Raw genomic sequence first — 18325 nt, forward strand, 5'->3', positions numbered from 1 at the left:
ACCAACGTATCCGCCTGAATCTAACGTCATTGCTGATGCATAGCCATGACAACCATAGTTGACAACACAGACTTAAGTGAAAATATAATAGGTTATTTTGTTACTTTGTTAGTAATACTACCAACTGTCTACTCCCAATCGTCTTCCTCTCAAGTAATACGGGTGTCGCATTGTCCCAACGCACAGCTTGACAACGCTCGACAACAGCTTGACAACCGTGTTAGTCCCGCCCTTGGCGCCAATTGGCTTATCGTTAGAACCCGCGGCGCTCATTGGACCAATCATTTTTTACTCTGAGAATCGGCTGCTTCATGTACTGTAGCAACACCAAGACCAAGAATCAGTCAACTTCTGTGGAGTGGGCGGATTCGAAGGTCTGGACTGAGACTAGGCTGCTATGTACATACGTTGTGTGAGATGCCGAAACTGTGCTGGGGGCTCAGAGCTGACGCCAGTACCTGAGACCATGAAGGACTCCCTCCACTTGGGCAGAGACAGAGAGCGGACCCCGTTGGAGGAGCTGCCCTTGTAGATGTTCTGTCCTGCCATCTTCCTCACAATCACTTTCCCTCCAGAGTTGGTGATGACGCCACTGTGGACACATAACCCCCGTCAAGCTTCTGGAACATTCTAAATCTCACAGTATAAGAACGGCGGTTGAGGTGATTGGCACTCTGTGGTTCACCCCAGGGTTCCTGAGGGGAACGTGGTTTGTGGCTTTACTTCGACCACAGTGACTGTGGATTCGAGTTATTTTGACTGTACCAGACACAAACACACAGCACAACATCTCTGCCCTCCAGGACCCCAAAAAATAAACACAAACAATAGGCTCCAATCATTTCCTTGGGGGGACCCAGCATACTGTCTGGGAGAGACATGCATGCCTTTATGCTGTCTGGACACATGAAAACATCTATCTATCTATCTATCTATCTATCTATCTATCTATCTATCTATCTATCTATCTATCTATCTATCTATCTATCTATCTATCTATCTATCTATCTATCTATCTATCTATCTATCTATCAATCAATCAATCAATCAATCAATCAATCAATCATCACTTGTAACTTTTGAGCACATCACAGAGCCGGCAGTAACATTTCACTGTGTCACAAACACACACTGTACGTTGTATGTGACAAATAAAGATGTGAGTGTCAATGTGAATCTCACCTGTGAATGGCTGCATTACAGATGCTGGAGATGGAGGCGAAGACCCCCGTCCCGTAGACCTGCTGCTTGCTCTCTTTACAGTTGGCCGGGCATTTAGCTATGAACTCTGGGAGGTTGATCTTTCCTGCGCGGATGTCACACTCTATGGCAGGGATAACTGGGGTGGGGGTGAGGCAGGCAGAAGACAAGCACTGAGCAGTAGCTCTGGACTAATAAAAACATGAATGAAAGAATGAGTCATGTGTGAAAAATGCTGAGTGGCTGCAACAGTATACGCCCATGGACTTGTAAGTCTAAACCATGCAGGGATTATATCTGGTTTCTCATGTCTACCTTGCTTTGGCTTCTTGTTCTTGGATCCATTTGGCTTCACTCCACTGCTACAGGACAGCAGGAGGGCTGGAGGAATACACAGAAGCAGTAGAGCAAGCAGCCGATTGCATGTTGTGTGTATGTTGTGTGTATGTCATGTTGTGTGTATGTTGTTCCTTGTCATCACAAATGCTCAATAGCCGTATAGGTGATGACAAATTAAAAGCCAAGGTTATTTTGTAAACATGCTCATCAGACCGGTGTGGTCTGATCTGTGTGTTACTGTATGTGTGTGTGTGTGTGTGTGTGTGTGTGTGTGTGTGTGTGTGTGTGTATGTGTGTGAGTGTGTGTGCATGCGTGCGTGTGTTTGTGTGTGCGTGTGTGTGTTTGTGTGTGTGTGAGTGTGTGTGTGCGTGCGTGTGTGTTTGTGTGTGCGTGTGTGAGAGAGAGAGAGAGAGAGAGTGTGTAGAGTACAGTATGTTTGTGTGTGTGTGTGTCTGTGTGAGTGTGTGTGTCTGTGTGTGTGTGTGTGTGTGTGTGTGTGTGAGTGAGTGTGTGTGAGAGAGAGTGTGTAGAGTACAGTATGTGTGTGTGTGAGTGTGTGTGTGTGTGTGTGTGTGTGTGTGTGTGTGTGTGTGTGTGTGTGTGTGTTAACCCCCTACCGAGACAGACGCCAACAGTGAGTGGTGCTCTGATCATTTTGAGGAATGTGCTAACGTTAGTTTAGCAGGTCAGTCGGATGTCCCCACACAGCCTCCAAATGCACACCCTCTGAGAGAGAGAGAGAGAGAGAAAGAGAGAGGGAGAGAGAGAGAGAGAGGGAGGGAGGGCACACTATCAGTTCTCTGTGTGCTGCTAGTTGGCACTGTGTTCAAGACTATAAAAACAATGTCAAGTTGAGTCAAAATCACAACACATACCTCTTTAATAACGAATGTTTACTATACACACAACAACGATGTCTGGCTGTGCTGCTGATTCAAAGGGAATGCTCGTTAGAAGCAGAAGAAACAATAATGTTGAAACCTGTGTCAACAAGAACATGAATTGGTCTCCAAGGCCTCATAACAGACACAGCTAGTCTTTTGTAGTGATCTTCTTCATAGGGTGGTCTGCAGTTGGCTAGGATTTTCCGTCCCTGTGCAGATGTCTGTCTGTAGGGATCACAGGGACAGACTAGCAGGGACAGTCCTCACGCCCAGGGACAGTCCTCACGCCCAGGGACAGTCCTTACGCCCAGGGACCGTCCGAGAGTGGATGGAGGGTTCGAGGGTTGCCAGGTTTTTCAGGTGCTTCCCTCCTGTGGGGCGGGGGGGGGGGGGGGGGCAGCGGGGCTGAACTCCCCTCTGGGACCGCAATGACTGACACTACTTACACTACTGTACTTACACTACTGTCGGCCTCCCTGCTATCAGAGGAATGCAGAGCCTCCCTGCCCCCACGAGTGACGCCATGTCTCTCACCGCCGCCGGTTAAAAGTGACCGGGTGATCACGCGCTGACCTCATCACGCGCTGACCTCAGGTAGACAGGCAGCGTCGGAGATCAGTCGCTGCCGGCGGAGGAGAGGAAAGGAATTCCTGTACAGCCGAACGCAACTCTGCTGATCTGGGTAATCTGTCTTACCCATGTAGCACCACACCACGTAGGACCAGCACCAACAACCACATTCAACTAAGCAGAGTCAAGATGTCTATCCCTCTTGTGGATTATATCCCAGACAGCCTTGTGATCCACAATGCACCGGGAGACTTTATGGGAACTTAATGTGAAAGTCCTTAATATGCAGCTCTCTCTCCAGTCATCTGGACTCCTACGCGCCGACGAGGCCCGTTCCACGCCGTTGTTTTGACAAGCTGTCGGTGCTGCACGCCTCCCCACTCCACCGTACGACAGAGGAGAGGGCCGAGGACAAGCCGAGGCAGATACGTCTACGACAGAAGAGATGTGTCAGCAGGGCGCACGGGATGAAGGAAATCCAGAACCCGTTTGCCAAACACCTGTCAGAGAACACCTAGTAAATCCTCTCTAGAGATCCATATCCTACAACCCCCATTGTGTTCATCCTGTAGGATGGCGTCTCCTTTCCCCAGGTGTGAAACGAAGTGTGTCCTTGGGTTGATGAACGCTAATGGGACTAGCAGAGGCAGAACCTCCATAAGTAAGTAAATAAGTATGTAAAGTAAAGTAAAGTAAAGTAAAGTAAAGTAAAGTAAAGTAAAGTAAAGTAAAGTAAAGTAAAGTAAAGTAAATCAATGTTATTTATATAGCACATTTCAAATCATCAATAAATAAAAAACAATGGCAAAAAGCACAAAAAACACAAAAAACAAGGAGGAGTCGTTAGCTGACTTTTAGAAGCCTTGGAGCCATGACTTGGAAAGCTCAGTGAAGAGAGACTGGGTCCAGGCCCAGAGGGTCCCCCTCACAGCCTGATGGGGGCGTTAGGGTGTGAGGGCTTGAGGGACCTGCTTATCGTCACAAACCTCAGGACCTCCATGAAAGTTTTCACATGCACACATCAGCGGTTTTGTGTTTGCCTTTACACACAACATGCTTTTGTTCATGTTCCTCAGCTTTGTCTGAGCCGTGAGGAGGCCTCTATGATCACAGAAAGCCATCCGGGTGCATTATTTAACATAATGGACACCTGAGTCTAACATTCGCTACACCGGTGTTAGGTGAGGATGTTGCTGTATGCATGATGGCCAACAAAACATGAGCAGGAACTGTGCAGTGTTAAGGAAAGGGGGACAAGTGAATTGAACATGATTAACAAACACAAATACTCCAGGTGCGTCAATTTGTGCGTTGAAGGGTTCAGTTCTTCAGCCGCTCCACCCTCGCCATACAAAACTCACCAGCTCAGACAGGTCACATGGTAGAGAGGAATTACTGTAAGACTCATGACATTCCACTTACAGCAACATTCTCACCACAACCTTAGATCAGTGGCTTAAAAGTGACAAAACAACAATTTGAAGATTAGCTGAGGCTGAGTGCTTTTGCACCAAATGTGGGTGCTGGTTTGCTGTTGAAAAAAATATGCAATTCCTTTGTAATGGACACAAATCAAGACAAGTGAAAAGCTAGGAGGTCCAACTTCTGAAGTGCTGTAAGTAGGACAAATCACAAAGTTCCCTGGGTGTGGTGTGCCCAGGTGTCCAGTGATAAGATAAGGCACAGCGTGAGGGCACACACACACACACACATACACACACACACACAAACATGCACACACACACACACACACACTCACACACACACACAAACATGCACACACACACACACACACACACACACTCACACACACACACAAACATGCACTCACACACACACACACACACACACACACACACACACACACACACACACACACACACACACACACACACTGGCATGCATACATGTACCTGGCTTACCTACAGTAGACCTGAGACCACCATGCAGAAGTGAATGGCAGGTGAACTGCTACACACCTCAAAGGAGGAATTAGAACTGTTTACATACAGTATTGGTACATGTACTTCCTGTCCCTGATGTCTGCTGAATTATGATCTGTTTGTTTCCAAACACTACAATGTGTTATTGGTCAATATTGGATAGGGTTCAGTCAGTTATAACTCACACACCCTGCAGAATATCACCAATTCTAACTCCATCAGTCCTTGGAGGAGGATGGAATCCCACCCAGGAACCCCGTGCTGTGAACTTCATTCCCAAAGAGAGCCACCAGCCTGTATAGTTCAGTTTAACTTCACTATTAGACTTCTCATTCTTTTACAGAGGTTTCCACAGAATATAGAGTACAAGGAGGGCTGAATTCCCTTGTGCATGCAGGACTGCGAGTATTCCACTGGGAACGACCATGACACTCACTGGCATGACAGAGCATGTGGAGGCCTCTTTGCATGGGAGGCTGTAAAGCACACATGTAAAATATTGTTTAAAATAAACTGGACAAGCACGGTATTATGTTTCAAGATCCAAACAGCTATTGCCAGACGTAATCTAATACCATAAAATGAGCTGCACTTGAGGAGGGGGGGGGGGTTCTCAAGAGAAAACACATTTTTCCTGTGTATGGGAGTACAGTAGGCTACCCGAGACTCTTGGCACGCCTGTTCGCCATCATGTGCCAAGAGCTGCACAAGCCAAATAAGACCTGTCCATAGGGATCTGAGACAGACACAGGAAAACCCGACATGTCTCTACAAGGTCACTCCGGGCACCCTGCAGACTCATTTCGTCTGGCTCGTTTGTTGGGCACAAGTTGCACAACACCGAATTGTCTAATCAATGTGTTCCGAAAACATCTTTAACAGAGAATTCAGTCAAATGGAATATGATTCCAACTATAGGAAACGGCAATTCAATCCCTGTAATTCAAGGGCAATTAACGGGAAGACATTAGCCGACACAGCATCAAAGAGCCACATAAAGATCAAAGCTGATCACATAAGGAAGTGGATGACTTTAGAGGCTATCAGCATGTCACCTCTGGTGGGGCTCTGGTCTACGTGGTTAAGGATGTGATTGTGTGAATTGCTGAGGGGGGAGGGATTGCTTCGTTGAAAAAAGCTGGAAAAACCCTGCAAATGACTTTCAGCGAGCAGACTATAGCTGTGGGCCACTGGTTCAAGTCCGTACTAGTAGCGCTACGCCTGTGAGGCACTGTATAGCCTATAGTCGAGTCCATAAATCTACCACAAGAAAGCTAAACTAATGAAAAAAGCACTTGAATTTGCCCCACTGAATGTGAAATTCAATTTAAATTAAAAGTTTAAATCACAAAATATTAAAGAATTCATTGGCAAATATATTTCATAAAGTAGATCAACATTAATAATGCACGAGCTATATCACACTGACAGCATGACTCAAAAACTTGTTCAAATGTAAATACAGGTCAAAGTCAAACACATAATATGAAGAGTTGAGGCAGAATAAGTCAGAGCATCGAACTTAGTTAACTAAAGCACGAAAGCCAAGGTAAGCTCACCTGAAACGTCTGTAAGTATTCCTGATAGGTGACAGGTTTTCCTCGATTTTCAAATACTTGCGAGGTTCATTGAGGCACTATCCGAATCTTCGTGCATGTGTGAGTTGCTCGTTTGTATTATGCCCACTGAGCTCGGCTGGTCCACCTTCACTTGTAAGACTGCATGATCGGACTTTTGTGTGGGAGCGCTCATTAAAAGTGGAGCGCGGGATGGGGCCAGTAGCCTATTCCCCTTCGCCCGTCCCACTCAGAGCGCAGAATGCTTTCCATTGCAGCATTCAAGTGTAATAGCTTACCCCAGGGCGCAGGAGAGGATGCTGTGACAACCTCTTAAATTCCAACACGAGCATTTTGAACTGCTTGTTAGTATCACTCTAATGACAGGACTCGAGGCTTAAAAGTATTCACCAAGATCAAGTTTGGTTTAGCCTTCATGATTTATGGTCTAAATAATGTAAATCAATGAATCAGACCATGCACTCGTCTGAATTATACAAAATGCAAGTGATTTCCCTGCAATGTTATGGTCTTCAGACACACATGGCCACTTATACTATGCGCATGAGGGCTATCGCAGTTCTTGGGTGTTAGTAGATAATGGTAAACGGGTGCAATGTTTAATCAAATTCTAACTAGTTCCGCTAATCATACACCCAGGCTGAACAAAGCACCTTGATACTGTCCTCTCACCAAAGAGTGTCAAGTTGGAGTGTAACTGTTATCTCACCAGGGAAATGACTCCTCCTCCCTCAGTCCAGCACCAAATAAACAAATCCTCACCAGTTTAATAAACAAAGCCCCAAATAATGTCTTTTAGAACATAATGCATTCTTTTAGATTTTTCTGCCTGGGTCACTAGTCACACACGCACGTACGCAAGCACACACACGCATGCGCGCGCGCACACACACACACACGCACACACACACACACACACACACACACACACACACACACACACACACACACACACACACACACACACACAGGGCTGCATGGCACCACAAGGGACAGCCAAATGGTCTGTACAGATTGGCACACAAGGCTTGGCTATTATGGACTCTGGATGGAGGCTGTGTTTGTGCTGCCTGCCATTTGGATTTAATGGTCTTAAGGGCCTCAGTAAAAGAGTTCATTGTACCTGCGATTATGATCATTGCAAATGCAGAGATTGCCTCAGGAACTTTTTAGCAGTACATTTTCATGCCTTGAATAAGTGCCCCCGTTTATTTTAGCCAGAAAAGCAGGTGCCATTTCCACTGAGTTGCTCGCATCTCTTTCAACAGGCTCTTTAGTTTAATAGCTTGTCAGCAGCCCAGGGAACGCACAAGCACTGAAAGCCACCCTGCCCACCGCCCCTATGGGGAACTGGATGAATTATGACAGTTTAGAAACATAATGACCTTCCAGCCCTCAGTGAAAACCCCCTACTTTGCACATATTGAACTCCCTTTCATCATCAGTCACATAGTGCTACCCTGGCACAGCCAGGCCTTAGAGACTGACAGGAAGACCTTGATATCCCATAGGGCCCATTTCACTATATTTAATGTGAGGGTGTATGTATACATTTCTTCTGTGCACTGGTGCTTAGGAGTGGCTGGCATCCGCAGAGGTATGTGGGGCATTCAGGGGGGAGATATGATCAGTATGTGCCCCTGCCCCGAGGGGTACCTGGGAAGATGTCCCCGACCAAAACACCGGGCAGCCACAACGTTCCCATTGTACAGAGAGGACAGTCTTGGGCTTTCAGACGGAGCCCCCGGCACGTGGCGGCCTACCCCACCCGCTTCACCACACGTTTCCAAAGGCGGGATTCCTCGGCGGGCCCAAGGGTCAAGAGGAAGATGAGTGGTCAAGCAATAAACTAGGTACTGTAGCAGGACACTCATCCTATTGAACGAGGTAGATGTGTAACCGAGCGAGCCTGAGTCGTCCTCAGTGAGTCCTGCGTAGGTATAGCGAGTTGTTGGTTATAACTCACTCCCCCGGTATAAATACCGTCCACCCGCACCGATGAAGAGCTAGCTTTTCGTTGGTGTAGCTGGTTAAAACGGTGTCCGTCCCGTGGGAGAATGGGATTCGAATCTTACCCTGGGCATGCCGAAACGTATAGGTTACACATGGAGGCGGGGTATGGAGTTGTGTTATCACTTGAAAATTAAAAATGCTTGGGTTATTTTATGTGCATAAGCACCACTTTTGACAATCAGAATTGTTTTATTGACACAAGCAAGGACACAAGCACGGTAGGTAGGAATGGAATAAATGTAACTCACAAATATAGAAAAACAACATCCCATTCTGCTCTATAATTCAAGTAGCGGTTTCATTCAAGTATGAACAGAATCAGGGCGCAGTAGAGAGCCAGTCCTCAGAGTCTGTCGCTCTCCCACTCGGGCGCCACCGAGGGCTGAGGCATGGGGACGAAGAACACCTGCTGGTCGCTGGGGGGCGGGGTGTGAGGGGGGCTGATGACTCCGGAGTCGCTGTCGGGGGCGGGATCCACCAGCACCCCCGCCACCGTGTACTTAGTCTCCGGCTGCCAGACAGGAAGTGACGCGTCTGGGAGCGCCGCCTCGGGTTTGGGTTGGAGGTCTTTGAAGTGCCGGAGGTGAACCGTGTCCTTTGCGCTCTCGCAGGCGGTGCAAGGCAGCAGCGCAGCGGCATCCTTGCGGAACTTGGAGCTCATGCCGAAGTAAACGAGGGGGTTGTAGAAGCTGGTGGACTTGGCCAGGAGGCGCGTGAGGAGGCTGGTGCTGTTGGGCACGTGGAAGCCCATGGCCGACCACAGGGACACCACGGCGTAGGGGGACCAGGCCGTGATGAACGCCGTGCAGATGACGATGGACACCTGGCAGAGAAGGCGCGGGGGGAAACGCTGTGTGAGTGATCACAGCTGTGAATGGTAAATAGTAAATGGGACTTCACTTACTATGTAAATCACCTTTCCACCTGAACGGACAAAGCGCTTTACAATGGCCTCTCATTCACCCATCCATTCACACACCAATGGCGGCCAGCTGCCATGCAAGGTGCTAGTCTGCTCATTGGGAGCGATCCGGGGTTCGGTGTCTTGCTCAAGGACACTTGGACATGTGTACAGGAAGAGGTGGGAATCGGACCGCCGATCCTGCCGTTGACATTTATAAAACCGCAGCTCCTCTCCTTGTCTCACCCTGCTGACGTCTCTCTCAACCTTCCTCTGCCTGGAGCTGAGGTAGCCGTGCGCCGACATGGCGTTGCTGGTCTTCACCGTGTTGATGATGGACACGTAGGAGAAGAGCATGATCAGCACGGGGATGAAGAAGCAGGAGACGAGGAGGGAGAGGATGTAGGACTTGTAGATGGTGGAGTAGTAGGCTCTGGACCAATCCAGCTCACACGTTCCATAGCCTCGGTCTGCAGGACATGACACAGTACGGTAGGACAGCCATCACACCAAGAGTCCACACATTCCATCTCCTCCTCCTCAATCCCTGAATCCTCTGACCTATTTGATAGACTGCTACCTATTTGATAGACTGCTAGACTACATATACTGTAGTAAATTGCCAGATTGGGAACCTTATAGCATCTAGCTGTGTACCTGGGAACTGGAATGAGAAATTGATTAGTGCTGATAAGATATTGTAAGGATAAGCGATAACAAAAATTCCTGTAGGCCTACCAGTACTGGTTAGGCTAAATATGGCGAATAAACTTTCTATTCTATTCTATTCTATTCTATTCTATTCTATTCTATTCTATTCTATTCTATTCTATTCTGTTCTGTTCTATTCTATTCTGTTCTATTCTGTTCTGTTCTGTTCTATTGTATTCTGTTCTATTCTGTTCTATTCTATTCTATTCTATTCTATTCTATTCTATTTCTTGTCATGCAGAGGGGGAGTGAGGTGTGAGGGTGCTGACCGGTGTAGCTTCCCCAGCCCAGCAGGGGGGCCACAGACCAGAAGAGCGACGCCGTCCAGATGAACATCAGCGAGATGGTTATGGTGCTCGTAGTGACGCAGGAGGCTGCAGGTACACACAACATGGAGAGAGGCAGTGGGTGTGAGGGCAAGAGAAACCTAAAATCCCAGATTAGCTGGTTGTCCATCTTGAAGGGCTCAGCCTTCCAAATGTTATTGCTTTGCAAAAAAAACAAAAAAACAGGACAGGACAAGAGTCACTTTAAGGTCTAGCATTCTTTCCTTTTATGAATGTCACATTGTGACATTTATTGAACAATGAGTTCTTTTTCAGTGCCGGCAGCCCTTGCAAACCACTACCACTGAAAAGAACCTCTGTTGACAAAATACATTTAGCTTTGTATTCAGTTAGAGGGAGAAAAAAATCAATTGGTGCGATATGCTTCCAAGGGCATATGTGATTCATTAGTTATTAGTCACACTACACTACAGTACCGACTGTAGACGGGGATAAGCTTAAGTCAACAGTACCTCTCTCACTGTGACTTATTCAGCCCCTCCCTGCAAATGCCTTACTTTGCACAATAGCTAAATCAGTTCAATGACATGCATCACCATTATGAAGCCTGCAAAATTAACGTAACTTTAGAATCTAGTCATTTTAAATGAATTTAAAAGCATGGTGAAATCCATAGAAATGCAATTGTTATAATTGACATGGGTTTTTATGGCTTCCCTGCACTATTCCTGTATGGGATTTTGAGCTGATCTATTGTTTTTAATGTGAGTGTGTACTGTATGAAAAACTGTTTGTACTGCTGCCATTCTTGGCTCGGTCAATCTTGAAAAGGAGATTTTAATCTCAGTGGGTCTAAACCTGGTTAAATGAAGGTTAATTGGAAAAAAATCAGTAAAATCAGCTACAGTGTGTTGACAGATCACTGATAAACTGAGACCTGTTCACCAAGGCAGTTACATTTTAGGAGTGACCTCAAACATATTGTAAAGTTCCCAACACAGAATGATAATTAGCTGTAGTTATTCTACCTAATTTCCATGTAATTAAAACATTCCTCTGCACCCAATTACACCCAAAATAGTTAACCTCGCCTCAAATTAAGTTAATTGTAAGGTATGGCGTAGAAATTTAAATCAAATTGCAGTTAAACAGTAGTCACTCCCATAACTCACGCCAGTAATGAGTTTTCATTCACAGAATAACAGCCACGTTCTACAGCTGTCATAAAGAGAGCAAACAGAATATGAGGAGGGAGCCGAGGAGCTCGGCCTAGAACGTTCCTTCCTCCCTCCCCAGAGTCATGAGGTTAAAGGTTAAAGGTTAAAGGTCGGTCAGACCTTTATTCGGGTGACATCCCTTGATGTAGCGGGTGACACTGATGACGGTCAAGGTGTTGATGCTGGTCAAACCGAACAGCAGCGTGAAGAAACCATCCACCTTTAAGTCATAGGAGAGAAAGACAGTGTTAGCATGTTAGCATCTACAGAGGGCGCTGCGTCTGTCCGTTGTTCTATGATGAACGTTGTTTGTGCCTCCCCAGCCTGTGCAGACCCCCCTCTCATACAGAACAGGTAAAGGTGCATGTTGAGGTATGAATGTTCCCTTCTCTTTGGGGACCCTTCTACCTACCTACCTAACTTCTTATCTACTACCTACCTACCACCTCCCTACCTACCCACCTACTATCTACCTACCTATCTACCTACGTACCTGCTACCTACTTACCTACTACCTACCTACCTACCTACCCTTCTACCTACCTACCTACCTACCTACCTACCTACCTACCTACCTACCTACCTACCTACCAACTTACCTACTACCTACCTACCTACCTACCTACCTACTTACCTACTACCTACCTACCTACCTACCCACCTACAGTACTACCTACCTACCTACCTGCCTACTACCTACCTACCTACCTACCTACCTACCTACCTACCTACCTACCTACCTACCTACCTACCCACTACCTACCACCTACCTACACCTGCTTACTACCTACCTAGCTACCCCTCTACCTACCTACCTACCTACCTACCTACTACCTACCTACACCTGCTTACTACCTACCTAGCTACCCTTCTACCTACCTACCTATCACCTACCTATCTGCCTACTACCTACCTACCTACCCTTCTACCTACCTACTTATATACTACCTACCTACCTGCTACCTACCTACCTACCCCACTACTACCTACCTACTTACCTACTACCTACCTACCTACCCCACTACTACCTACATACCTACCTACCTACCTACTTACCTACTACCTTCTACCTACCTACCTACCTACCTACCTACCTACCTACCTACCTACCTACCTACCTACCTACCTACCCACCTACTACCTACCTACCTACCCTTCTACCTACCTACTTACCTACTATCTACCTACCTACTACCTACCTACCCACCTACTACCTACCTATCTACTTGCCCACCTGCCCACCTGCCTACCTGTACCTGTTCATGTCCCATCATGTCGATGCAGTAACCTGCTAATGCGTCTCAAATGCCTGTCTCGCTCACTCTTTCCCTCCTTCTCTCTCTCTCTCTCTCTCTCTCTCTCTCTGTCTCTCTCTCTCTGTCTCTCTCTCTCTCACTCTCTTTCTCTCTCTCTCTCACTCTCTCTCTCTCTGACTTTCTCTCTCACTCTCACTCTCTCTCTGACTTTCTCTCTCTCTCTCTCTCTCTCTCTCTCTGTCTCTCTCTCTCACTCTCTCTCCCTCTCTCACTCTCCATCTCACACCAATAGGTACCCTGCCCACTTCTCCCTAGGGAAGGAAAGAAATGAGGGGTGTTCATTCTGCTCCCACAATATTTCCTCTCCACCCAAAAACCTGAGATTATGTGGATGGTTGGGAGATGAGATCATATCTGGAGCAAGTGTTGGGGAGGGAGGTGAGTTGAGCTCGCTGCTCACAAACCTAATTATAATCTAGCAGCAGGCCTCTCTGTGTCTGTGACTGCATCTGAGATTACAGGGTCATAACTGAAGCTGTTATTGTTTCACCCGTGTTTTTCTATGGCTCCACAGAGACTCCGCACATCCTAGAGTCTGGATATCAGGGTTTCCTCCACCACCTAGCCTTGAGCAAGAAAAATAAGCTGGAAAAATTCCAAGTTGAAGGTATGACAACTATTTCATAGCAAGCAAAAGCCATGGGTGGAGGTATAACATACATGCTTGAAACATACCTATTGCACTGTGCAAAATGTAATGTTGATATATATCTTTGTGTCCGAGGTTTTAAGGTCTCTTGATAAAAATGTTATTTTTTTGTAATGAATTGCACTCCCTATGCTATATCTGTGATAGACAGATGACATGTTGCTGGGATGCCCAACCCCCCCCCCCCCCCCCCATCTAGCAGGGGCCCACAGACGCCCCGATAATCTGATTAACCTCCAGCCCACATGGATACCAGCACAGCATAATCTCCCCTCCACACACACACACACACACACACACACACACACACACACACACACACACACACACACACACAGTCTGTGACCTACACACAGTCTGTGACCTGCTCTATCCCTACATCACTAGCAGGTCTCTCAGGTCATCTGGTCAGGGCCTGCTGGTTGTCCCCCGCTCAAGGCTAAAGACTAAAGGTGACCGAGCCTTCGAAGTCGTGATTCCTTGGGCATAAGATCTGTGGCCTCTGTTGACTCTTTTAAAACGCAAGTGAACACTAATCTTTTGTCTAGCCTCCTGTGTCTTTTTATGTGTCTTTACGTCCTGCTTTTTCTGTGTTTTTTTTCACAATTGTTTTTAATTTTTAGATAATTTGTGAAGCACTTTGTGACTTCTGTTCTGTGAAAATGATGTTTTACTTACTTACTTACACACACTCACTCACTCACTCACTCACTCACTCACTCACTCACTCACTCACTCACTCCTTACATTTACCAAAGATTATTTTACAAAAAAGCAAATTAATACACACTCCCCTACATGCCACTCCAAGTTACCATTACAACCAGGATTACTGTATAGTTGGTTCAAGAACCCAATATATTATTTCAACAACTTCCCCTCAGGGATAAATAAAGTACCTGTCTGTCTGTCTGTCTGTCTGTCTGTCTGTCTGTCTGTCTATCTATCTATCTATCTATCTATCTATCTATCTATCTATCTATCTATCTATCTATCTGTATTGAATGTGAAAAAGCATCCTCAGAGAAGCATAGTTGGCCATTTAAATGTTAGCAGACATAAGTCCACTGTATCTGCTCTGTAGATCTCTAACCTGGCACGTCCAGACCGATGTGATCAGGAATCCATCATCTCTGAAGATGTTAAATATCTCTATGATCCCACGGGAGTAGCCGAAAACAGATATGCTGGCATCGGAGATGGCTAGGTTGAGAGTGAGGAAGTCTGTAGGCTGGAGGGAGGCCCTCTGTCTGTACAGGACGAAGATCACCAAACTGTTCCCAAACCATGAGAGCCACCCTAGACAGGGGAGCAAAAAAGAATAATTTACCATTTGAAAACCCAGAAGGACCCACAGCAGTTGTGATCTAGAGACGCATCTCCATACAATTGTCTATGGATGTAACAGCGAGGTCTAGTGTTGATGACTCACTAAGAGATTCAACTTCAGTTTTTTCTAAGGCAGAGGACGGATGTGTCCTTTATTGTCAAAGCATAACCAGTCTACAGAACCGTATATGCCTTCATCCTTCAACCCATGTGAGACTGCAGCACAGCAGTAGATTGGCCTTCTGACCTCATGAGAGACTTCACCCACAAATACAATGCTATTGAATTGGTCTTAGCAATGTAGAATTGACAGCAGCAATAGCATCGCATAGCACCTACCTAGAACCAGCAGGTACACTCCAATGACGGTCTCTCCCTGCTCCGACAGCGGCGGCTCTGTGTTGATAAGACTGAGGTTGTTATTCCTCCATGCAATAACGTTAACAAGCTTCGGAGGAAGTTGCAGAATTATTTCCATGTTGGAAATATCACTTCCAAGGCATGGATCCTTGTTGGCTTTGAGGAGCGCTCTCTATTCTGATCATCCAACAAGTCCAACAGGGACTCCTAGACACATCCTCTTAAACCCCGCTTAGACACAAACACCAACGCTTGCACAACTGACTGTCCAAATGATAGCGGACGTGCCTGTAATCCAATTTTTGTCTTAGCAGTAAAGCAGATGGAGAATCCCTTAGAAATCCCGTCCAATATGTGGAAAAGTCAAGTAAGACACCTCCCTACCCCTACCCCTGCCTCTTTCTGGGCCCAGGCACATTCACGCACACACAGACATACACCAGTGTTTGCCATGTCTCTCTTATGATGTTTTTAGCTTCTCTTACTCTGAAAATGTAATTTAATGTAATTTATTGCTTTATAAATGTTCTTATCTGGTAGACAAACATACTCCAGGAGCTTGCTCGATCGCCTTGTTGAGAGGGGTCAGGGAAGAATTTTTTTACAGCTCACTTATCTGGCCCCTGGGTGATACTGTTTTTTTGCTTCCCTCTGGAATATGTAGGGGTGGGTCGTATGCCCACCTCCCTTGTTCTCTGTAAAGCGCATTGTGTTGCCTCTGGGTATGAAATGCGCTATACAAATAAAGCTTTGATTGATTGATTGATTGATTGATTGATTGACCAGAGCAGATGGGATCGTTATCTTTCCTCTACTTCATTCGCTTCTAATCCTGATAAAATTCTACCACAATAACAATACATTATATTTATATATATGGTCTTTATAGACCATAAGTTCCCCTGTGAAGCTCAAATTATTTTATTTTTTGTTTTAATTTTTCCTTACAATGAGTAAATATATTGTCCTGATAGTAATAGAGTGGTAATGGATGAACACATGTATAGCATGTGTGTGGTGGCATCAGCAGTCAAGAAGCCATCTTCAACATCCAACATCTGCCAACAAGCCAACATCTGCCCGCCTGGGCTGTCCAAGGTGCTGAAACACGGGGAGTGTGGTGTGATGTAATGGTTGCCCTGATTGTTTCAAGAAGTGAGGGGAAAATAACTGCCCGAAATGGATGCAGTCTTCTTAGTGGTCTTAGAAGAATGTACAAGCAGCACCATCTGTGTCTGCCACTCGACAGAATTGTTTCTGGCACAGTAGTACTTTTGGGGGATAGGTTCTGTGTTACTGAAGGACGTTATTGTACTGTACTTAATTTAGACTGGCAACAATTTTTTTTTACCGTCGGAAGCAATTTCCTCTGTGTTTTGCACCAAACACCCACACCGTGGAATGACAGGTGAGGTTGCCTTGAGGTGGAGCTTGGTTGTTTTCTCAAATTGCGTCCATTTAGCCTGAGTCCTGTAGGGGATGACTTTAGGGTTATTATCTTGTTGGCACTTAACCTGAATGTTCACACATGGAAAGCCTGTATTGTAGACTGCTAGGGGCTCACATGGAGACACAGCAATAAATGAGATTTAAGGTACTGACTGGGGAAATGTACTGTCAGCTTAATACTTTGTTTGATTGAGTTTGTTTTATTTAAGATGAAACATGCAAAGAAAACCATGTTGGTTGGTCATATCAAATATTGAGATTGATACATCAATTGAGACGCTCCATCAATCTCAATGGTTTACAGCCCTCAGAAAAAGAATACATTTAATAGGCTCCCAAAATGAGGCCGAGGCCACTTATGGAATGCAGGATGATTTGTAATTCCTCCAGTTTAAGCAGCGCTCCCATTCCTCCCCACGGGCCTCACACCCTCCAGCGTCCTGCTCCCCCTCCTCCTCTCCCTCCTCCTCCTCCTCCTCCTCCCCCCTCCTCCTCCTCTCTCCCCCCCCCCCCCTGGGTCCACAGTGAGCGTCTCTGTGGTAACACACCTCCTGGTGGAGGTAACCTGACCCCCCCCCCCCCCGGTCTGCGTGGACATCACAGTGTGCACCTTGTTTGCCTCCACGCTGCCGCTCCGCTGGCCCTCAGGATGTGGAGGGGAAGGGCTGCCTGGCGCTTCCCAGACCCCGCGTCAAACCTTCCCTTTGAGCCCCGGAGAGAGAGAGAGAGAGAGAGGGAGAGAGAGAGAGAGAGAGAGAGAGAGGGAGGGAGAGAGAGAGAGAGAGAGAGAGAGCCTTGCCCGGAGGGAGCTGTGTCTGGTGGTGGTGTTAGTGGTGGTGGTGGGGGGGTGAACCCCTGACCCACACTGTCACCCGTCCAGCAGCAAACACTGCTCCCAGTCATCCCTCCCTCACCCCACACCACCAGGCTGCGGCACCGCAATGATCCCTGTGTGCCCGATGACTGCTAAGACAAGGCTGATTTTCTGATATAGCCCCATGTGTGTGTGTGTGTGTGTGTGTGTGTGTGTATGTTTGTATTGGGGTGGAAGTGGAAGTGCATAATGTGACGATCATGGGCGATTTTATAGGGGGGGCAGGGGGGGCAAGTGCCCCCCCTGATTGGCCAGCCCAACTCTGCTTAAATTCGTAAAAAGTTTTTTTAAAATTTTTACTAATTAACACAATTATTAAATACATAATTGTGGTTTGTACCAGTTTGTGTTAGGTCATCATTCATTTTAAAAGTGTATTTATTACTTAAACTAGGCTACCTTTAAAAAAAAAAAAAAAAAAAAAAATCCACCAACTCGTCCCTCGACCTCAACTATTTCCGGTTTGATCTGTTACCGCAAAAAAATGAGATCTGACTGTACTGCTCAGTGCTCAACAATCTACAACTAGCCAACCTGCTCACAATGGCGAAAAGAGCTATAAAAACAATTGACCATCTCACAAGGCGAGATGCTGCTTATAGCTACTAAGTAATTCTAGCGAGGAACGAGTCTAACACTATGACAGACTTGGAATGAGCCTCAACCTTAAATCCTCAAAGACTTGTGGACGAAAGGCCTTAAGAA

General features: G+C 46.4%; 2 protein-coding genes across 2 annotated transcripts in view; both read right to left on the reverse strand.

Annotated features, from left to right (window-relative positions):
- vit (vitrin) overlaps window positions 1–3124 on the reverse strand; it is a gene marked incomplete at both ends in the record, with an annotated part of 15847 nt that extends 12723 nt beyond the window's left edge. Inside the window, 4 exons of the mRNA XM_084453276.1 lie at window positions 459–592; window positions 1183–1339; window positions 1516–1581; window positions 3121–3124. Coding sequence (XP_084309402.1) covers window positions 459–592; window positions 1183–1339; window positions 1516–1581; window positions 3121–3124 — 361 coding nt within the window. The remainder of the gene's footprint in view (window positions 1–458; window positions 593–1182; window positions 1340–1515; window positions 1582–3120) is intronic.
- Window positions 3125–8870: 5746 nt separating this feature from the next.
- LOC311321334 (opsin-5-like) lies at window positions 8871–15415 on the reverse strand (the record flags this gene model as incomplete). Its single annotated transcript, XM_084453287.1, has 6 exons — window positions 8871–9350; window positions 9675–9898; window positions 10409–10513; window positions 11764–11863; window positions 14702–14907; window positions 15277–15415. The coding sequence occupies 6 exons, from the start codon at window positions 15413–15415 to the stop codon at window positions 8871–8873; spliced, it is 1254 nt and encodes a 417-aa protein (XP_084309413.1).
- Between the last annotated feature and the right edge of the window lie 2910 nt (window positions 15416–18325).

Source organism: Borostomias antarcticus (assembly GCF_949987555.1).
Source record: "Borostomias antarcticus genome assembly, chromosome: 2".
Classification (NCBI taxonomy): domain Eukaryota; kingdom Metazoa; phylum Chordata; class Actinopteri; order Stomiiformes; family Stomiidae; genus Borostomias; species Borostomias antarcticus.